General features: G+C 48.4%; 2 protein-coding genes across 3 annotated transcripts; one reads left to right on the top strand and one right to left on the bottom strand.

Annotated features, from left to right (window-relative positions):
* On the top strand, nt 1–2,650 carry TOMM22 (translocase of outer mitochondrial membrane 22). Of its 2 annotated transcripts, XM_055253296.2 has the most exons (4): nt 1–245; nt 473–591; nt 1,040–1,157; nt 1,927–2,650. In XM_055253296.2, exons 1-4 carry the CDS (start codon nt 129–131, stop codon nt 1,999–2,001), a joined length of 429 nt encoding a protein of 142 aa, XP_055109271.1. In that variant the 5' UTR covers nt 1–128; the 3' UTR covers nt 2,002–2,650. The 2 variants fall into 2 exon arrangements, with proteins under 2 accessions (XP_055109271.1, XP_063479168.1); XM_063623098.1 differs by having other exon boundaries at nt 89–245; nt 1,040–2,650.
* A 1,154-nt stretch (nt 2,651–3,804) lies between these two features.
* Nucleotides 3,805–19,701, bottom strand: JOSD1 (Josephin domain containing 1). The gene is made up of 4 exons (XM_055253285.2): nt 18,905–19,701; nt 7,470–7,598; nt 7,109–7,303; nt 3,805–6,179 (listed from the first exon to the last, which is right to left on the bottom strand). Exons 1-4 carry the CDS (start codon nt 19,087–19,089, stop codon nt 6,080–6,082), a joined length of 609 nt encoding a protein of 202 aa, XP_055109260.1. The 5' UTR covers nt 19,090–19,701; the 3' UTR covers nt 3,805–6,079.
* Between the last annotated feature and the right edge of the window lie 1,257 nt (nt 19,702–20,958).

Genomic DNA, 20,958 nt, shown 5'->3' with positions numbered 1-20,958 from the left:
GGCACTGGAGGACCCGGGGCTAGAGGGCGCCGCTCTCTCCCGGCTCGCGCATCGGTTCCCGGAAAAGCAGCTCTGTCCGCCGTTCGGCTGCGCTCACCTCCTTTCCGCTTCCGGTGTCCCCTACAGTCATGGCTGCCGCCGTTGCTGCTGCCGGTGCAGGGGAACCTCAGTCCCCAGACGAATTGCTCCCGAAAGGCGACGCGGAGAAGCCTGAGGAGGAGCTGGAGGAGGACGACGATGAGGAGGTACTAGGGCCTCGCAGGGTGCGGAGCGGGAAGCGGGACCGCTCGTGGGTGTGGGATCCGCGTGGTACGGGATCGGAGCGAAGCGGCTGCTTTGGGAGGCGGGGTTAGGGGCACTGCTGGGCCCTGGGTGCCCTAGCACCAGTGAGGCTCGGCGGCTCCCATTGCCGCAGCGGGGCCAGGAATGGATGTCGCTTTTTCGGCTAAGACCCGCGTCTACTCCACCACAGCTAGATGAGACCCTGTCGGAGAGACTATGGGGCCTGACGGAGATGTTTCCGGAGAGGGTCCGGTCCGCGGCCGGAGCCACTTTTGATCTTTCCCTCTTTGTGGCTCAGAAAATGTACAGGTAAGGAACGATGGCAAAGGCACTGGGTACGTGCATGGGATGATCGTGGTGCTGTGAAAGAACACGGGGTTTGGAAGCAGCAGACCTGTGTTGGGTGACCTTGGGCTTGTACCCTATCCTTTCTGAGTCTCAGTTTCCTCCTCCGTAAAATGGGGATTCTTACCTGGCAGGGGCGTTTGGGGGTCATTTCAGCTTGTTGGAGATAATTAATGAATAAGGAGCTTTGTAAGAACTCAGGAGAATGTTAATGTTAAACTGCCATCATTAAATGATACAGCTACCACAGCTGCTCCTCCTGTCTCTGGTAGGAGTATGGTGTAAGGAGCGGGTAGAATACGTTTATCAAAAACATTGGAGTATGTAATGTGAGAAGTTTGGTTACTGGGTAGTTCTTGCCTGTTTTGTTTGCATGTCTTCATGCTCACCCTCTGGGGGTTTTCCTCTGCAGGTTTTCCAGGGCAGCCTTGTGGATTGGGACCACTTCCTTTATGATCCTGGTTCTTCCCGTTGTCTTTGAGACTGAGAAGTTGCAAATGGAGCAACAGCAGCAACTGCAGCAGCGGCAGGTAAGCCCAGACCCTGGGCTTTTTGCCAGTGGTGGAGACGCAAGTTATTTCACTAACACATTGGTCCCCAACCTTTTTGGCACCAGGGACTGGTTTCATGGAAGACAGTTTTTACATGGACGGTGGGTTGGGGGTGGCGGGGGGTCGGGGGGCTTTCTGGATGATTCAAGTGCATTACATTTCTTGTGCACTGAATTTCTATTATTACATTGTAATATATAGTGAAATAATTCTATAATGTAGAATGAATGGGAGCCCTGAGCTTGTTTTCCTGTAACTAGACAGTCCTGTCTGGGGGTGATGGGAAACAGTGACAGATCATCAGGCATTAGATTCTCATAAGGAGCTTGCAACCTAGATCCCTCGCATGCACTGTTCACAAGGGTTTGTGCTCCTATGAGAATCTTAACGCTGCTGCTGATGTGACAGGAGGTGGAGCTCAGGCAGTAATGTGAGTGATGGTGAACAGCAGTAAACACAGATGAAGGTTCTCTCACTTGCCTGCTGCTGATCTCCTGCTGTGTGGCTCGGCTCCTAACAGGCCATGGGCCAGTGCCAGTCCACAGCCCAGGGGTTGAGGACTCTTGTTGTAGCACCTGAGTTGACCAACAGTTAATGTGTGGGTGGGGATTGGGATCGGGCCCATGCTCTGTTAGGTGTCTGACCGTGCTTTCAGTATTATTTTTGTAGACGTTGGCCCCATCAGGTATGGTGAGAATAAGCTCTCTAGGCCTGTATGATGCCTTACGCCCCTCCTTTTCTTTTCCAGATACTTCTAGGGCCTAACACAGGGCTCTCAGGAGGAATGCCAGGGGCTCTACCCTCACTTCCTGGCAAGATCTAGATTGTTATTGCTGTTTGAGCTGTCTCGGTGGGATAAGTTTGAAATTCAAGTGTTTGAACTGCTGATTATTTGGATTTTTTTTTTTTTTTAACTTTGGCACATTGATCTATCTAAACCTGGTGGGGAGAATTATCCCCACATTGTCTCATGGAAAGACTCAACTTGCAGCTGTGCCCTCCACACTATCCTTACTTCTGTCTTCACTCTGATACCAGAGTGCAGCCATGCAGACGGTTATTCCAGCTTTGGTCACCCGACTCCTTTCACCAAATTGCTCCTAACTGGAAGATCTCACTTTCCCCTTGTGGGGTAGGAACCGATGCCAGTGGGAGGGATGTGCCCCTGACCATTAATGACTGCTTTTTTTTTTTTTTTTTTTTAAAGAATGGAGTTGTTGGGGAGGGACATGCACACAGTGTGAAACAGACAAAATGCATTACACCTGTAGTGTAAAGTGGCCACTATGAATCCCTATGTATGAGAGAAGGGAAGCTGGCTGCAGCTTCAGCCACAGAGTGGGAACTATGGAAGACAGCAGGAGTTCATTTCCTCTGCACATTTTGGCTGTTAGACCTGTGTGTGTGTTTAAAAAAACAGAAGTCAGTGCTCACTTTTTGTATTTAAATATTAAAAATGATTCCAACTGAAAGTGTCATCCTAAGTACCTTGAAATGAGACCAGGTCAGAGACATGTACTGCCTCTCACATTTTCTCACCTAAACCAGCAGCACCTCCATCTTAACACCCATAGGCCCAAATTGTTTCCAAAAGTGAAAAAATTCATTTTTAGCCAAGTACTTCATAGCAATCTTTGCCCTGAATTTAGGCAGTCACTTTGAGATCCATCAGCCTAAAACAAAGGATTGGGTCTATGTACTTCTTTAGTCTATAATGACACTGTGTAATTATAAAGTATTTATAGGGAATAACATAATACTGATTTCTGGGGAACAGGGGAGGGGGACAGAATTTTTTTTCTTTTTTTTTTTTTTTGCCTGAGACCAGGTCTCACTGGAATACAGTGGTGTCATTTGGGTTCACTGCAACCTCTACCTCCCAGACTCAGGTGATCCTCCCAACTTAGCCTCCTGGGTAGCTAAGACTACAGGTACACACCACAATGCCCAGCTAGTTTCTTGTATTTTTGAGTCAGGGTTTCGCCTTGTTGCCCCAGATAGTCTTGAACTCCTGAGTTCTAGCCATCCACCCACCTCCGGCCTCTCGAAGTGCTGGGATTACAGGCGTCACACACCACGCCCAGCCAGAGTAAGCCTTTTGTGTGTTTATCAGATCAACCAACACTACAATCTAGGTGGTATTGTTCCCATTTTACAGAAGAGGAAACAGCCACAGAAAGGTAATTGCTCAAGGCCCCAGAGTTAAGTGCTAGACCTGGATTCAAATCTAGGCATTCCAACTACAGAACACTGCTGCTGTGCGCTCGGGATGGTGAGGCTGGGCCCAGGCCCGCAGGGCAGATACATGATCTTTCACTTGTTAACTAGGGAAAAACACTAGTCACCAGTGTGGTACAAACTTGTACTTAGGTGGATTCTTCAAATTGTCAAGATTAGTTTTTATAAATTAAAATAGACTGAAAAATGTCTTGCGGACATCTTTTGAACCAAATGCCATTTCAGTGACTATTTTGTCTGGATTTCTCAGGTGAAAGATTAAATCAAAGCATGGTATGTCTCTAAGAGATGACTTACGCTGGCAATGAATTCCTTTTAAAACAGCATCATACTAAAGTTTATTTCTCTTTACACAATTATAGAATTCAGGCAGACAAAGAGACATATATGGGGTTTTCCATTTTTAATATTTGGTTAAACAAAATACATCTTTTGTAAACAAACCCAGCACAAGGCCAACAACAAAAAGGAATAAAAGCAAGAAAAACAAAAAGCCTAGGGTTGCCCGTTATTGGGCATCAGGGTCAGGCCTGTTCACTTCCTTAAAGGAAGTGGGGCTTTTTGCCCTTGGGCATCAGCATGGGTCCCTGTTCCTAAGCACCAGAATTGGATATGAACAGAGAAACCAGCCCTGAAATGTTTAAGCGTCTTTGCATATCCCATTGGCTCATGGACTCCAAGTGCATGGGGACTCTTTCAAGTGCCATTTGCACAGGCCCAAGCAGATTTGTGGAGAGGAGTTTCCTCCTCTACCCAACAAATGGCTTACTGACAGTGCCAGTGGCCCCAAGGTCCTGCTTGTGACAATCAGCAAGGTTGGCTGTAACGTCTGGCTGGTGGTGGTTGGAATGTCATTGTGCAGGGTGGGAAAAGAGCTCCCTGTGGTGCCAAGCAGGTCTGGTGTAGAAAATGGTGCAGAAGAGACTGCGGCCGGTTGCTGAGAAGATACAATGCAGTAGCCGCTTGGTGGCCTGTTACTCAGCATAAAAAAAACGGCCTTGTTGGATTGAAGATACATGTGCAGAAAAAGTGCTGGTGTCAACATGCACTCCAGTCACAGGGGGGAGAAAGCCTCAGCTTCACCCCGTTAAGCTTGCTCAGGATCAACATGCAAGCCCCAGGCTGGCTTTGCTGCTGGAGAGAAGTCTGGCCAGTGGGGCAGCTCTCAGACCTGCCAAGACCATTGATCTGAGGGCCAGTGGGTCACCCCTGCCTGCCCACCTGCCTTGAGGCAACCACATTCACTTTGGAGACACGTGTGTGGTATGATACTTACTTCTCCTCTTTTGTTTTCCAAAGTTACAAGAGAAAAGTGGCCTACAACTATTTCAAGAGGTAGGGGCGGGTTGAACTTCCATTGATATATAGAGGAAACGACATGAAGATGACCAACCCAGGTCCTATTCCATCCATACAGCACAGAACCACCCAACCTGAGCTTGGCACTATAGTGGCAGCCTATGAGCCTAGAGTGTCTACTGAATTGTGGCTGCCCCTACTCCAAGAAGCTTGTCTTCACAATACTTTCCTCACCCAACTCTGCACCAAATTAGTGGAATTTGATGTCAAAGGCAGACTTTTTTTTCTGATTTTGCTAGAGTGAGTGAACTGGGAAAACTGCTCTTTGGCTTCTCTTTTGTCCCAGAGCCTCCTAAATCAATGTTGCGAAATGGTAGGGACAACACTGGAGTGAAGAAACCAAGCCACCCCATGGCTGTCCCAGTTTGGCTTTAGCCACATCCTGTTCGGTATCTTACTTCATACTAGAATGTTAGTTAATTTTTCATCATAAAACTGCCGGGCACGGTGGCTCACGCCTGTAATCCCAGCACTTTGGGAGGCCAAGATGGGCAGATCACCTGAGGTCGGGAGTTTGAGACCAGCCTGACCAACATGGAGAAACCCCGTCTCTACTAAAAATACAAAATTAGCCGGGCGTGGTGGCAGGCGCCTGTAATCCCACCTACTCGGGAAGCTGAGGCCGGAGAACCGCTTGAACCAGGAGGCAGAGGTTGCAGTGAGCCAAGATGGTGCCACTGCACTCCAGCCTGGGCAACAAGAATGAAACTCAGTCTCAAAAAACAACAACAACAACAACAAAAAACCTCCACGTATGGCCATAAACCACCCTTAAACCTGGGGATAAGGGTTGTAGACAGCATGCTGTACTGGTGCTAGGGTTTTGGACATGGTTTCCTGAGAGACCTTTATGCTCTGGGTCCTTCAAACCAGTCACGTGGGGTTTGTGTGCACTATTCAGACCCACTGTTTTCAGACCCAGACAGGACCGGACGTGGAGGCAGCATCTCTAGGTGAGTCTGGAGCAGCAGCGACAACTCAGCAGAACCTGTGTCAAGTCCTCATAGAAAAGGGAAAATAAGCTAGGATTCCCTCCCCACTCCACTTTCTCCTCTGTCTCTTAAAACAAGGGTTTGTGACCACTGGCCTTGAGTGCACAGAACTCCCACCTTCCTTGCCCAGGAACAAAATACTGGGTAGTTCTTATGACAGTCCACACGTCTGTCCTATTGCACTGTCAGATCTGAAGGGGAAAAACCTGATGAGATGTTTGGGGAAGTGGCAAGGGCAGACCCACTGTAGAGGCCACAGCACATCACAGAGGACTGAAGGGGCTGAGGCGAGAGGGAGGTTGGGCAGAACTGTTACACATCAGTCCTCCAACTCTGATGAGCCTCTACCTCTTCTGGTACCACCAGCAGGAGTTCACAGTTCTTTCCTCGCAAATGATGTTTTAGAAACTTCCTATGGAAAAAGAGAGAAAATGAAATGCTGGCAAGTTGCAAATTCCAGTCTCAGGACCACAAAGTCACCTGAAACCGCACTATACCCTTGGCGGTCCACAACACATCCCTGTAGTCATCTGGTTTTGGAGGGTTCCACATTTGGTTACCCTCCAATCTGTCTAGTTAAAATTCCAACCTGAATTTTTGCTCATCCTTGTAGTTACTGCCAACAGTAGCTGGATCTGTGAATAACAGTACCCTAAGTATATAAAGGACTTTTTTTTGGTTGTTTGGAGACAGAGTTTCGCTCTTGTTGCCTGGGCTGGAGTGCAATGGCATGATCTCTGCTCACTGCAACCTCTGCCTCCCAGGTTCAAGCGATTCTCCTGCCTCAGCCTCCTGACCAGCCGGGATTAAAGGCACCCGCCACCACGCCTGGCTAATTTTTGTATTTTTAGTAGAGACAGAGTTTCACCATGTTGACCAGGCTGGTCTTGAACTCCTGACCTCAGGTGATCCACCTGCCTTGGTCTCCCAAAGTGCTGGGATTACAGGCGTGAGCAATCGCCTCTAAAGAACTTTTACAAATGTTCTTTGGTCCTGGGGAAATTCAATTCTCCCTGGCCTGAATGTTTGTCTTCCTTTCTATGAACCGGCAACTACACTGTCTCAGTTGTCTTAAATGGAGAGAACGTTACAATGCCAGCCCCACCAGACTAGAAGGCTGGTATCCCAGGCTGTGCATCTTCCCTACCAAAAGGACTTAAAAGTACTGATGGGCCATCGAAGATTAATGTCAGGTCCGAGACACTATGATTCTAAGGCAGGGAGGGAATCCAAGGGCACAGGAATTTCATTTCCTTTGTCCAATAACCAGAGATGAGCTCAGTGTCCCCAGCATAAGAAACGAAGCAGCCTAGCACCTTAGTCACAAAAGATGCCGATTACCTGAGCTCGCTCTCGCCTCCAATCCACTCGGGCATCTTGAGTTTGGAGTCGAGGTTGTAGTAGGCCCCTCCCACCTCTCGAACACAGATCCAGTGCTGCCTTTTGAGGGGCAGTTTCAGTGGACCCCAGCATAGGCTGGAGGGCAGATTCATGATGAAGCCCATGACGTTAGTGAGGGCAATGACACTGACATCCCTGCAGGGGAGAAATGGTGGTAGGCTCTGAGGCAGCCCACTTCCCAAGGTTCCCTGGCTGTAATACCACAACTGGCTACCTCCCCACTCATGCCGTGAGCCCAAGTACTAAAAGCTTATACCACAACCGTGCTGTTCTCCATCAAGTCAAGCCTGATTCAGATTACCTGCGCTTGTCCCACCAAACAGCTTCATAGCCTTTGGTCTGAAGTGCTGCCATAATGACATTCACATCGTAGTTGCCATTTCCCAGCATGCTCTTCTTGTGAGGTGTCACCATGGTGTTTGGAGACAACCTACCAATGTGAAAAGAGGAGGGCTGAGACTTGCTGGCTGGCTAACCCCCGCCGACCCCGTACTACCAGGGGCGGAGAGCACTTTATATCACTGCCCCTGGAAGTTAGTTTCCCCACATTCAAGTGCAATTTCTCCAGCTTCAACTTAAGTATTTTGTAAGTGTTCCATGAAGGAGACTCACTTATGAAATCTCAGCCTCCTGCAGCCTTTCTGCTCTTCCTCCTGATACTGATCTTCCTGCCTCATGCAAGCCTTTCTTTTTTTTTTTAACATTGGAAAATAGGATTCAATCTTTTCATCTGCATGGATAGTAACTGGTGTCACTCTTGCTTTCCAGTTAAGGCCTGTACACTTGGTAATCATTAATCATTACTCAAAGGCATACAGGAGCCTAGACAGGTGACATAAATGTATAAACTGGGGTTGGATATAAGGCAATAAAAAGTAGTGAGGCCTAATGGAATGCATGACCCACCTAAAGGCATTCTGTGTGTGTGTGTGTGTGTGTGTGTGTGTGTGTGTGTGTGTGTAGTACCTGAATACATTTTTCTTAACATACCCAATAAATCAACTGAAAAAAAATTTGTGCCAGGCAAACAAAACTCAGCTGCAGCACTGGTTTGCCCACCCAGCTTGAAGCCATTTACTTCCAGGTTTCTTTAGCCAGTCTGTATTTCAAGACAAGGTCCATGCTGAAGGCATTTCTAATTCTATTATTTTGCTTTCATAAACTTGTCAGGCCAGGAGCTGAGGAAAGGCCATTTTGAAGGAAGAGTTCAAGGGGCATACCTTTGGACTTCGTGTGAAGGAGAGAAAGGGAAGTGTGGCGAGTTCCTCAGGACATAAAGTGCATGATCAAGAGGCTACTACATGCCATCTCCAGAAAAGAATCAAGACGTTAGGCCAAGGATGTCAACTCTAAAAAACTTAAGAAATCTTGTAAAGTATTCTTTTTTTTTTTTTTTTTTTTTGAGACAGAGTCTTGCTCTTTCACCCAGGCTGGAGTGCAGTGGCGCGATCTCGGCGCACTGCAGGCTCCGCCCCCCGGGGTTCACGCCATTCTCCTGCCTCAGCCTCCCACGTAGCTGGGACTACAGGCGCCTGCCACCTCGCCCGGCTAATTTTTTGTATTTTTAGTAGAGACGGGGTTTCACCGTGTTAGCCAGGATGGTCTCGATCTCCTGACCTCGTGATCCGCCCGCCTCGGCCTCCCAAAGTGCTGGGATTACAGGCGTGAGCCACCGCGCCCGGCCTAAAGTATTCTTAAAATTTTTCTGTGCACAGCAAAAATACTGGAATTTTTTTTTCTTTCTTTTTTTTGAGTCGGAGTCTTGCTCTGTTGCCCAGGCTGGAGTGCAATGGCGCGATCTCAGCTCACTGCAACCTCTGTCTCCTGGGTTCAAGGGATTCTCCTGCCTTAGCCTCCCAAGTAGCTGGGATTACAGGCGCCCGCCACCACACCCACCTAATTTTTGTATTTTTAGTTGAGACAGGGTTTCACTATATTGGCCAGGCTGGTTGGTCTTGAACTCCTAACCTTGTGATCCACCCGCCTCGGCCTCTCAAAGTGCTGGGATTATAGGCGTGAGCCACTGAACCCAGCAATACTGGTATTTTTCAAATATAAAACATATTCCTGGCCAGGCGCGGTGGCTCATGCTTGTAATTCCAGCACTCTGGGAGGCTGAGGTGGGCAGATCATTTGAGGTCAGGGGTTCAAGACCAGCCTGGGTAACATGGTGAAACCCCATCTCTACTAAAAATACAAAAATTAGCCAGACATGGTGGTGCACGCCTGTAGTCTCAACTACTCAGGAGGCTGAGGCAGCGAACTGCTTGAACATAGGAGGCAGAGGCTGCAGTGAGCCGAGAATGCACCACCGCATCCAGCCTGGGTGACAGAGCAAGACTCCGTCTCAAAAAACAAACAAACAAAACAAAACAAAACCCCATGCTCCTGGCCGGGAGTGGTGGCTCACACCTGCAATCCCAGCACTTTGGGAGGCCAAGGTGGGAGTGTCGCTTGAGCCTGGGAGTTAGAGACCAGCTTGGGGAACATGGCAAAACACTGTCTCTGCAAAAAATATAAAAATTAGGTGGGCATGGTGGCATGTGCCTGTGGCCCAAGCTACTCGGGAGGCTGAGGTGGGAAGATCACCTGAGCCAGGGAAGTCAAGGCTGTGGTGAGCCATGACTGCAACCAGCCTGGGTGATAGAGTAAGACCTTGTCTCAAAAAAAAAAAAAAAAAAAAAAAAAAACCAACAAAAAAAAACACTCCCAAAATTAAAAACAACAAACATACTCCTGCCACTGCTTAAAACCTTCTGATGGCACCTAAAGCACTTAAATACACTCAAACCACTTCCTTTGGCGTGCAAGGCTCTCAAGGTCCTGCAGATCTCATCTCTTACCTTTTATTACACTGACCTTCTTACTGTTCCCTAAAAACAAAGCTCTTTTTCTCACTGTGCACTCATGCACTCACTCACTGTTCCTGCTGTCTAGAAGGGTTCTTTCTGTAGTTCCTTATTGTTTGGGTGTCAAATGTTACTGCCATAGGGAGGCCTTTTCTTTTCTTTTTCTTTTTTTGAGACAGAGTCTGGCTCTGTCGCCCAGGCTGGAGTGCAATGGAGCAATCTCGGCTTACTACAACCTCCGGAGAGGCCTTTTCTTGACCACCCAACCATAAGTTTCTCCCAGTCACTACCTCACATCAACCTTTTGATTTAATTACAGCCCTGTCACTACCAGATGTGTTTCTCATTGGTCTGTTTTTCTACACTAGACTGACAGCAGGGGCCTTGACTATCTGTGAACGCTACAGTGCTAGGGCCTAAAGAGTGCCTGGCACAAGACAGGTGCTCAAGGAATGTTTGCTGAAATGTTCAGTGTTTATTTTTGTTATCCTTCTCTTTCCCTGTAAACATTAGTAACTGACTCTTAAAAGGGCTTATATGCTCATCTCCAGGGCTAGCAAAGAAATCTGCAACCAAACTTTATCTTACCTGTAATAACTATCACTTATTGAAAAACCTCTGTGCTAAGCACTATGATAAGGTACTTTAACTTGCATTTCATTTAATCTTCACAATAAACCTATGAGGATATGAATTATTTCTATTGTATAGGTCCATAACACTGAGGTTTGGTGGTTTTAACTGACCTGCCCATGAGCACTTACAAGTGACAGAACTAGGATTCCACCATGGATTCATTTGAATCCAAAGTTATGCTTGCTGTCTTACAGCAAGGACCCAAGAATCAGAGTGGCAGGGGATGGGGGCTTGAACAGAGGAGAGGCCAGCTACATCCCTGAAGACTGGGGCTGAAACATAGCTTAAAAAGACAAAGGCTCTCCATGGGTTCTCGCACATTTGGATTAAATGAGAACACACTGCCAGGTGCCGTGGCTCACGCCTGTAATCCCAGCACTTTGGAAGGCCGAGGTGGGAGGATCACTTGAGGCCAGGAGTTTGAGACCAGCTTGGCCAACATAGTGAAACCCTCTCTCCACTAAAAATACAAAAAAATTAGCCAGGTGTGGTGGCAGGCACCTATAATCCCAGCTACTTGGGAGGCTGAGGCAGGAGAATCGCTTGAACCCGGGAGGCGGAGGTTGCAGTGAGCCGAAATCATGCCACTGCTCTCCAGCCTGGGCAACAAGAGCAAAACTCTGTCTCAAAAAAAAAAAAAAAAAAAAAAAAAAAGAACAGAACACATATGAAAGAAGGCCTAACCCCACATATAACTGGTTCCTTTCCCTTTCCCAAGTTTCTAATAGCTTCTTGTTCCTTTCACTGAAGTCTCTGACCAGTACATGAATGAAGGCTCCAACAAGGAAAATGCTGAGTCTTCCACCTCATTCACCATCTAACTCCCTACCAGGCTCAAACCTTAGAGCAGCGCTTCCCAAGGGTGCTCCTGGAGATGCCATTTCCATGTTCATTAACAGAGGATCCCAGAAGGCATCCAGTACAGTAACAGCTGAATGAACCAAGTAGGTAAATGGGTTTCCTGCGGAATTCCTGGAGTCCCTAACATGCTAATCTTCACCTTGAGTCTCAAGGAAAGGGGTTTATAAAACATGCTTCAGTTCCCAAACAAATTTGACCACACATTTGTTTTGAGGTGTACCTTACAGAACTAGCGTTCCAATGATCTTTCTTCCCTGTCCTTCATCTTCTGTCTTCGATTCAAATCCTTTCCTGTTACCACTCCATCTCTCTCCTAACCAGAGGCTCCTCACCTCACACCTTGACTTTTGAAACAGATTCCTAAATTGATCACTTTGCTTCCAAGCGCTCCTTCCACCAGTTCAGCCTCTATGTTCCTGCCAAATTCACCAAGGCATCAATTTACTTCCCCTTGTAGATATAGGAACTGCCTGGCTGGCCAGTTCTACACTTCCTGGCCCCACTTGGCCAGCTATATCCCTCTCACTGGGTTTAGTGCACTTTAGGCACCATGATCATATGGTCTTTTTTCTATTTTTTCTTCCTCTGTCACCTAGGCTGGATTACGGTGGTATGATTGTGGCTCACTGTAGCCCCAAACTCCTGGGCTCAACTGATCCTCCTGTCTCAGCCTCCCTCTTGAGCCACTGTGCCCAGCAGCCTCTATTCTTTTATCCTATTTCCTGTTCCAAGCCAAATCCTACAGCTTCTTCACACCCTATCTCTTCCATAGGATCCTCCCTGGATCCTCTGTGAAAAAGGAGGGAGAGTGAGGACCATACATATGTGAGTTCATATCCAAGCACCATCAACACTAACTGTGGGATTTAATCTCCATGCCTGTTACCTTGCCTGTAAAAATGGAAATAATTACTATTTTACAGGACTGTTGGAGAATTCAGTTATTTTATATATGTTCAATCAAACACTAAATCCCTGGATAGTTTTTTACTCTACATCCCTCACAGCTACGCACTGGCAACTCAATAAACACATGTTGGGCAATTTGAATACAGGAAATGTTGAGTAGCTTCCATCTCATTCTAGAGGAACGCTCATTTGAATAAGTGGGGCCCACCCAGTGTATTCACCACACCAGCACTTGCCTGTACTTTAACAGTAATCAAGTGGCCACTGTGTTAGCTGCTTTTATGGGCTTTATCACTTCCAGCCATCTTGAGATACCGTAAACATGGAAGCTGAGGTGCAAAGGTTATGGTGACTTGCATAGTCAGGCACAGCTGGTGAGTGGCAGGGCTAGGGTCAGCCTCTACCCTAAGACAATACTGAACAGTGCTCTGGATATTTCAACACACCAGTCCCACTGAGTTCCATGGGATCCTGATGATTCCAGTGGAAAGTATTCTTGAGACTCCTTGGCAAACTCCTGTTCAGGACTATCTTAATGATTTCCATAGAAATTCTGGGCTACAAAGTGAGCCTCTCACTTCTGTCATCACAGCCAGAGGTTAGAGCTATGAGATGTGAAGTGACGTAAAAGTGAAAAGACGGGCCGGGTACAGTGGCTCAGGCCTGTAATCCCAGCACTTTGGGAGGCCGAGGTGGGCGGATCATGAGGTCAGGAGATCGAGACCATCCTGGCTAACATGGTGAAACCCCATCTCTACTAAAAATACAAAAAAGTAGCCGGGCATCATGGCAGGCGCCTGTAGCCCCAGCTACTTGGGAGGCTGAGGTAGGAGAATGGCCTGAACCTGGGAGGCGGAGCTTGCAGTGAGCCAAGATCGCACCACTGCAATCCAGCCTGGGCAAAGAGCGAGACACTCAGTCTCAAAAAAAAAAAAAAAAAAAAAAAAAAAGTGAAAAGACGGGCCCCAGGTCTTCCCACTGTCTGTGTCCTCAGATAAGTCCCTGTTCCTCTCTCGTGGTTTCCACTGTGTCTATGGTGATGATTTTGGATATTAATGAAAAAGGAGATGGGAGACATTTCATCAAGATTCTTTTCCCCGCCCTAATTCTTTCTTTCCTTATCTGATCTGAAGAGATGTGACATTAGAAAATATGGCTCAGGGCTGGGCGCGGTGGCTCACGCTTGTAATCCCAGCACTTTGGGAGGCCGAGGCGGGCGGATCACGAGGTCAGGAGATCGAGACCACGGTGAAACCCTGTCTCTACTAAAAATATAAAAAAAAAAATCAGCCGGGCGTGGTGGCGGGCGCCTGTAGTCCCAGCTACTCGGAGAGGCTGAGGCAGGAGAATGGCGTGAACCCGGGAGGCGGAGCTTGCAGTGAGCCGAGATTGCGCCACTGCACTCCAGCCTGGGCGGCAGAGCAGGACTCCGCCTCAAAAAAAAAAAAAAAAAAAAAAAAGAAAATATGGCTCAGAACTTCCTGATGTTTCTAAATCAGGCATGGGTCAAAGAGCTAGGCACACATTAGTAATCTGTAGGTGTTAGCTGTTATTACTACGTGTTTGCCTAGCCCTTGGACAAGAGAATTCAAGTCTCTAGAGGTTAATACTTAACAACAACTTTTCTCAGTTAAAATCACCACACTTTTAAATGTGGCCCCTTCCTCCTGCTTAGGGACTATGTAATGGGGAGGCTGGAATAGTCACCCTCTGTGGTAGAGAATGCTAGTTGTTCACCAATATCCCCAATCTCTTTGTCCCTTCCAACTTTCTTTTTTTTCTTTTTTTTTTTTTTTTTGAGACAGAGTCTCGCTGTCGCCCAGGCTGGAGTGCAGTGGCGCGATCTCGGCTCACTGCAGGCTCCGCACCCCCGGGGTTCACGCCATTCTGCTGCCTCAGCCTCCCCAGTAGCTGGGACTACAGGCGCCCGCCACCTCGCCCGGCTAATTTTTTGTATTTTTAGTAGAGACAGGGTTTCACTGTGTTAGCCAGGATGGTCTCGATCTCCTGACCTCATGATCCGCCCGCCTCGGCCTCCCAAAGTGCTGGGATTACAGGCGTGAGCCACCGCGCCCGGCGTCCCTTCCAACTTTCATTAGATTTTTTTCCCTTGACACCAAGCTACTTTTCACCTAGATTTTTTTTTTTTTTTTTTTGAGATAGCGTCTCACTCTTTTGCCCAGGCTGGAATGCAGTGGCACGAACATGGCTCACTGCAGCCTCGACCTCCTGGGCTCAAGCCATCCTCCCATCTCAGCCTCCCAAGTAGCTGGACTACAGGCGCGAGCCCCCATTCCTAGCTAATTTTTAAATTTTTTGTAGAGATAGGGTCTCACTATGTTGCCCAGGCTGGTCTCAAACTGCTGGACTGAAGCCATCCACCCAACTCGGCCTCCCAAAGTGCTGGGATTACAGGCATAAGCCACCAAGCCCAGCCGTGGTTAAATTTTAATATTAAATATCCAAGGCTGGGCGCGGTGGCTCACGCCTGTAATCCCAGCACTTTGGGAGACCAAGGTGGGTGGATCACGAGGTCAGGAGTTCGAGACCAGTCTGGCCAACGTGGTGAAACCCCGTCTCTACCAAAAATACTAAAATTAGCCGGATATGGTGGTGGGCGTCTATACTCTCAGCTACTGAGGAGGCTGAGGCAGGAGGATTCCTTGAACCCGGGAGGCGGAGGTTGCAGTGAGCCCAGATAGCACCACTGCACTCCAGCTTGGGCAGACAGAGAAAGACTCCGTCTTGGGTGGGGGGGGCGGAAATCCTATTTGGGAGAGGAATGCAGAGCTAGATGTAAGAATCTGAACACTAAAAAACTGGGATGAGTCTAGTGAAAATGTTTCAGGCCTGAGCATTTTCAAAACAACCTAGCAAAGCTGCCATCATATAATTTGATTTCTATGATCCTTTTTTTCAAACCTTAGACGCTTTTTTTTTTTTTTTTTGAGAGACGGGAGTCTCACTCTGTTGCCCAGGCTACAGTACAGTGGTGCGATCTTGGCTCACTGCAACCTCCACCTCCCGGGCTCAAGCGATTCTCCTGCCTCAGTTTCCTGAGTAGCTGGGACTACAGGCGTGCGCCACCACGCCCAGCTAATTTTTGTATTTTTTAGTAGAGACATGGTTTTGCTACATGTTGGCCAGGCTGGTCTCAAACTAACCTCAGGTGATCTGCCCGCCTCTGCCTCCGCGTGCTGGGATTACATGCGTGAGCCACCGTGCCTGGTCCACATTCTTTATATAAAATGATGAGATCTAATATCGACATCTGTATACATATACACTGATGACACTTGCCCAGTGTATCTTTTCTTCAATTTCACAGGTTGAAAACAGATGCTTTTTAAACAAATGACCTCTTTTTGCAGATGTTACCACTATGTTCAAATCCTGGACCAGGCCTCTGACACACCTGACTCCTCTCTTCCTGTCCTTGTTGCCACCATGTTGAGTCATTAGCTTAGCTCTGAGTTCCTATTCATTTGTAAGCATGAATCATCTCATATCCACAACTCTATTGAAACTCCACCCTGCTTTTGTATTTTGCTTCTTTTTTCTGGCTAAAATTCAACTGCTAGGATGAACTTCCTCTCAACGAATAGTGCTTATCAACATTTCACTCCCATTTCTACCATTCACTAGCCACACTTTTAAACAGCATAGAATTATATCTGCTAAGGTCCAAATTGATCACTTTTCACTTTTTAATTGCTCTGAATGCCAGGGTTCTAACTTCACTTAAATCTAATCTCAAGGCCTGGTTAAAGCACAGCTGAGATGTGCTTCTTAGGGGCTGAGGCCTGTTCGACTTGTTTTCTCTGTGGTGCCTCATAGTGCCTGGCACTCTGCAGGCAGCTAGTCAATGTTTGTTTAAAAAATTCCATCTTCTCTCCCTCACCTCTTCTCCCTTTGCTTTTTCTTCTAGATTCCTTTCACACTTCTTTATTTTTTGTTCCCACCTACTCATACATTCTGTCAATATAAAATACACTCTACGCAGAATTCCACTTCTGGAGTTGGGACAGAATACATGCCCTTATGTGCTGGCTTGCCAGCACTTTTTGGATCTTTAGATTATGCTGCTAGAATTGGGGAAAGCAGTACAATTCGCTAAAGCTTCAAAAGGAATAGGATCTTAGTTCCATGTGGGCATTTAGCAATATTTAACATTCTTGTATTCAGGAGAACAAAGGTGAGAAACTCCTGTTATCATCCACACACGCTTGATGAGCATAGTCCAGAACGTCAGTGCTGGCCCAGCTCAGCAGCTAGAGGAACAGCTACTGATGGCACTCTACAGGCCCTTCCAGTACTCGAGAAACAGGAGAGCGGTTAGTGGGGCAGGTTCTAGAGTCAGAAGGCGTAGGGCCAAATCCTGCCATCAATAGCTGTGAACTCTGTGTGCCATGATTTCCTCATCTGGAAAAATGGGCAGCAACAGAATCGATCTTGGAAGATCAGTGTGAGGACTGAGTGGACACAAGGAAAGCACTCAGAACGGTGCTTTGCACCAAGTGTTCATGTGTGTTAGTGATCCCATCATTATTCCCATAGTCAGATCAGGGCCCAAATGTACAAAAGTGAAAACTTTTCTACCACAGTGTGACTGGATACACAGAATCTTGTTTCTGGAATTTATTTACTAGTGGGTGAACCTGGGCAAATCGCCTAAAATGAATCCTAGTTTCCTAAGTTCATCACTGATAAGGTTGTTGCAAGATTGTTCGTACCTATCACAAAGTACTAAGCACATTTAGGTACTCACCCTGAGTCCTTTCCTTCTCCCTAGTTTTAGATCAGGAAATAATTTGCAAATATCCGATTAGGAGTAGGAGAAATACTAATGGCTGGCCAAAAGGAAGCAATCCAATGTACTGGGTTCTCCTTTCAGTGACATGACCTGATGATCTCCCAGTGCCCCAGGTCCTGAAGAGTCAATTCTACTTGCTGCCAGATAATGGCCATGATGCAAATGATATATTTGCTCTGGTAAGGCATTACTCTGGTTACTACTGGCATTGGAAAATAATTACTCTCATTATAGTTTTGTCCGCATCTGGGGATTAACATTCTTCTAAGAGTAGGCCTTTGGCTCTTTCAGGGCAAATGGTCCATACCTGTGTTTTACAAATCACCCCAAATAGGTTGCTTCCAGCTGTAATTCTGGTCCCTATGTGGCAATAATTTCATTTCCAAGCTAAGAGAGTAAGAAAAAGGTCTTCTGGAATTGCCAATACGCACTGCTTGAAGAATGCTTGAGCTTCTCTGCAGTGAGGACTGCGTGGGCCTAACCCTTTCTAGTTGGGGTCATCAGGCAAGATCACCACCTGAGTTGCTATGGACTGCAGACATGCTGTTGTGTCCATTAAGACACCACAGAACTGACTCTCAAAACCTTTAATAAAGTAATTCTAGAAAATCAAAGCAAAGAGAAAAAAGCTGAACTTTTTTTTTTTCCCGAGACCTGTCACCCAGGCTGGAGTGCAGTGGTGCAATCTTGGCTCACTGCAACCTCCAATTTCCAGGTTTATGCGATTCTCCTGCCTCAGCCTCCTGACTAGCTGGGACTACAGGCGTGCACCACCACACCCGGCTAATTTTTGTATTTTTAGTAGAGACGGGGTTTCACCATGTTGGACAGCTGGTCTCAAACTCCTGAACTCAGGCGATCGGCCCTCCTCGGCCTCCCAAAGTGCTGGGATTACACCGTGCTTGACCAAAAGCTGAACCTCTATTAACCTGTGGGGTGGCATTTGTTCTAAGTGGGTAAGAAAGGCCATCTAGAATAAAGGAGAAAGAAGAGATCTGCAGTCAACTTCAAATTATAGCTTTGCTATTTAGAAGCTATTTGGACATATTACCTGACCTTTCTGCCTGTTTATCAGTAAAATACAGGCAGTGAAATGACTGGTAGGAGAGCTACACAAAGCAATGTACGAACAGCACTACTGCCAGAACATGGCCTCACAGAAAAGCTGAGCATTGTGTATACATCTTGCTTGTGGTACCCACCACATTCTACCTTTAATGACAGGTGACTGAACGTGTACGTATCTGGTCCCACTTCTAGACTGTAAACTCCTCGGCAGCAGAACTTTAGAGGCATTATAGCACAGTGGTCAACAACATAGATATAAGAATTCAACCCCGGCTCCAAGTCTTGTTATCTTGGGCAAGGTACTGAACTAAATGTGTCTTCATCAGTAAAATGGAAATAACATCACGTGTTAACACGTATTCCACGGGATTGTTGAACAGATCACTCAAGAAAACACAGCTAAGGCTATGAGTACTTTCCTAGCCCACAGTAAGTGCCCGATAAATGGCAGTGATTATCTTTTCCTGTCTTGTGTCCCTTATACCTGCTAACGGCATCTAGCTAATACCTATAGCTTTGAAGGTTTATGAAGCTGAGACACTGCCCCACCCACAGAAATCCAGAAATATCAGTATCAAGATGCCAAGAAGGGTCCCCTACCTCTGGAAAATCTCTTGCAGCGTATCCCGGGTGAAGGCATTGCTGTCCTGGAAGACGTTATTGAGGGCGTGGAGGGCACAAAGCTCCCTGCGCTGTTTCTCATGGTAGATTTGTGGGGGTGCTGCCTGGGGCAGCTCCAATGATTCAGATTTGGCCTTGTCTCCTTTCCATGGCACACAACTCATGTTTTTTGTTTCAGGTTCCAGAGATGGGTATAAACACCCCACTCTTCCCTCTAGAGGAAGAATGTAAGCTTCTCAGTCTTTTCCGGATTCCTGAGGTCCACCTTATTCTCTGGTGTCCATGATTTATGCTTTGTCACTGGGAGAAAACATTGGAATCAAAAGGAAAAAAAAAACCCACCTCTTCTCTCCTCAATAGAAAAATAACTTTTGGATTACTTTTATTTTGCTACCACTGTCAAAGTGCAGAATTTAAAAAAACACATAAAATGTAAGACCTTGTTTCCGTTTCCCCACCCTTCCCTCCCACCCCCTCCAAAATCTCCACGATTTTCTTGCTGTTTCCCTCTGCAAATGCCAGGCCTCAAAGCAGGAGGACCGAAAAGAATCGGTCACATCGCTCCTTTTCTTCCATTTCTTTTGAACCACGACGCCAATGACTCGGGAGACAAGGCCTGGGTGACGGATAAAGCGCACGAGTCGAGTAGCTAGCGCGGACCGGCAGGCGTGGGACCGCGAGCCGCGCGGGGGCCTCGGGGGCAGCCCTCCATCCCCTTGGGTACGGTAGGGCCCGCAGGGCGCGGCTCCCTCGGAAGGCGCGGACTCTCGCCCTCTGGCCGCGGCCCTGCGGAGGAGGAGACAACTCCGGTCAGTGGCGAGCGGGCGCGGGAAGTGCGCGGCGGGGCCGGCCCCTGCCCGAGGGAAGGTTCCGCGCGGCGACGGGCTGGCTCGCGAGGGGTGGGGCCGGACAGTCAGCCTCGCGCTCCCGGGCCCGCGCCCACCCGGCTCGCAGCCCCTACACAAACCTCCCCGCCCGTCACGTGAGCGCAGGCCCAGACGCCCTCCCGCCGCGCCCCCGGCCGCAGACCCCAGCGCCGCCGGAACTGCTCGCCGCTGGCCGCCCCCTCACCACCGCCGGCCGTCACCTGGAGTGCGGGCAGCCAACTGGGCCGAGCGGGCGGGCGCGCGCACCTGAGCCCGACGTCAGCGGCCCCCGCCCGGCGCGTACTCCGGAAACGCCCTCCCGCGCCGTCCTCGCTCCTCCCAGCCGTGGCGTCACGCCTGACGTAGGCCTGACGTCATCGGCATCGGCCTGGGAGCTGCGGACGCCGGGCGTGCAGAGGCGCAGTTGAAAGTTTGGGGTGTTGCAGAGGCCGTGGGTGTGGGGCTGCGGGCTGCGGACCTCGGCGGCGGCCGGCAGGGTTGGGGTCGAGCCGCTCGGCTCGGCGCGGTCCCTGGCGGGGCGGGGCGGCCTGAGGGAGTCCTGCCAGGATGCCAGCCTGCCCTTCTCCTGGGCGTGGGCGTTGTTTCGGGGCGGCAGCCAGGCCAGCGGCTGCAGTCCGCGGCTTTCCGCACTCCTGCCCTCTCTGGGCCGGGCTTCTCGGCCGAGCGTTCTAGCTCCTTCTGCGTTGACTGTTTTATGTGTGGTTAACGCGCGGCTCACCATGGGGGATTTTGAAGCACCTGATTCAGTCGGGCGCGAATTGCCTTGATTAGTGGGCCCGACCGTGCCACACTGTCCAGGGAGCGCCAAGGGTAGGTGTCTCGCTGGGAGTCACATTTCAAGTGGAAAGGAGAATCTTGTTGCAGTTCCTTGGTGTCGCATTTCGGTTCACTACACACAAGCCACTGCCTTCTTGCCTGGGGGCTCCCCGCTCTTACGGTGGCTTCCTCTCTGCAGAGACCTCTGCGCGAGAGGTATATCTAAGCGCATTTTGTGCGTCTTCTGGAAAAGGCGAATACTCGCAGTCCCACGTGGATTTAATTTTTTTCCCTTTACCTACTCTTAGGGTGCGTGGTAGGCATCATTATCCACCTTAGCTGCCCTCCTTTTGGGTTTTCTGTAAAACTAGAAAAACGAGAAGACATTGT

The sequence above is a fragment of the Symphalangus syndactylus genome, chromosome 18, assembly GCF_028878055.3.
Source record: "Symphalangus syndactylus isolate Jambi chromosome 18, NHGRI_mSymSyn1-v2.1_pri, whole genome shotgun sequence".
Lineage (NCBI taxonomy): Eukaryota > Metazoa > Chordata > Mammalia > Primates > Hylobatidae > Symphalangus > Symphalangus syndactylus.
This window is presented reverse-complemented; position numbering and strand designations above follow the sequence as displayed.

What these genes read in the sequence shown, in the direction of transcription:
- TOMM22 (XM_063623098.1), top strand. Translation starts at nt 129, where the DNA reads ATGGCTGCCGCCGTTGCTGCTGCCGGTGCAGGGGAACCTCAGTCCCCA. An exon ending in AGGAGGACGACGATGAGGAG is followed by an intron (nt 246 to 472) that starts GTACTAGGGCCT and finishes ACTCCACCACAG; the next exon opens with CTAGATGAGACCCTGTCGGA. An exon ending in GTGGCTCAGAAAATGTACAG is followed by an intron (nt 592 to 1,039) that starts GTAAGGAACGAT and finishes TTTCCTCTGCAG; the next exon opens with GTTTTCCAGGGCAGCCTTGT.
- JOSD1 (XM_055253285.2), bottom strand. Translation starts at nt 19,089, where the DNA reads ATGAGTTGTGTGCCATGGAAAGGAGACAAGGCCAAATCTGAATCATTG. An exon ending in CTGCAAGAGATTTTCCAGAG is followed by an intron (nt 7,599 to 18,904) that starts GTAGGGGACCCT and finishes TCACATTGGTAG; the next exon opens with GTTGTCTCCAAACACCATGG. An exon ending in GTTTGGTGGGACAAGCGCAG is followed by an intron (nt 7,304 to 7,469) that starts GTAATCTGAATC and finishes TCTCCCCTGCAG; the next exon opens with GGATGTCAGTGTCATTGCCC.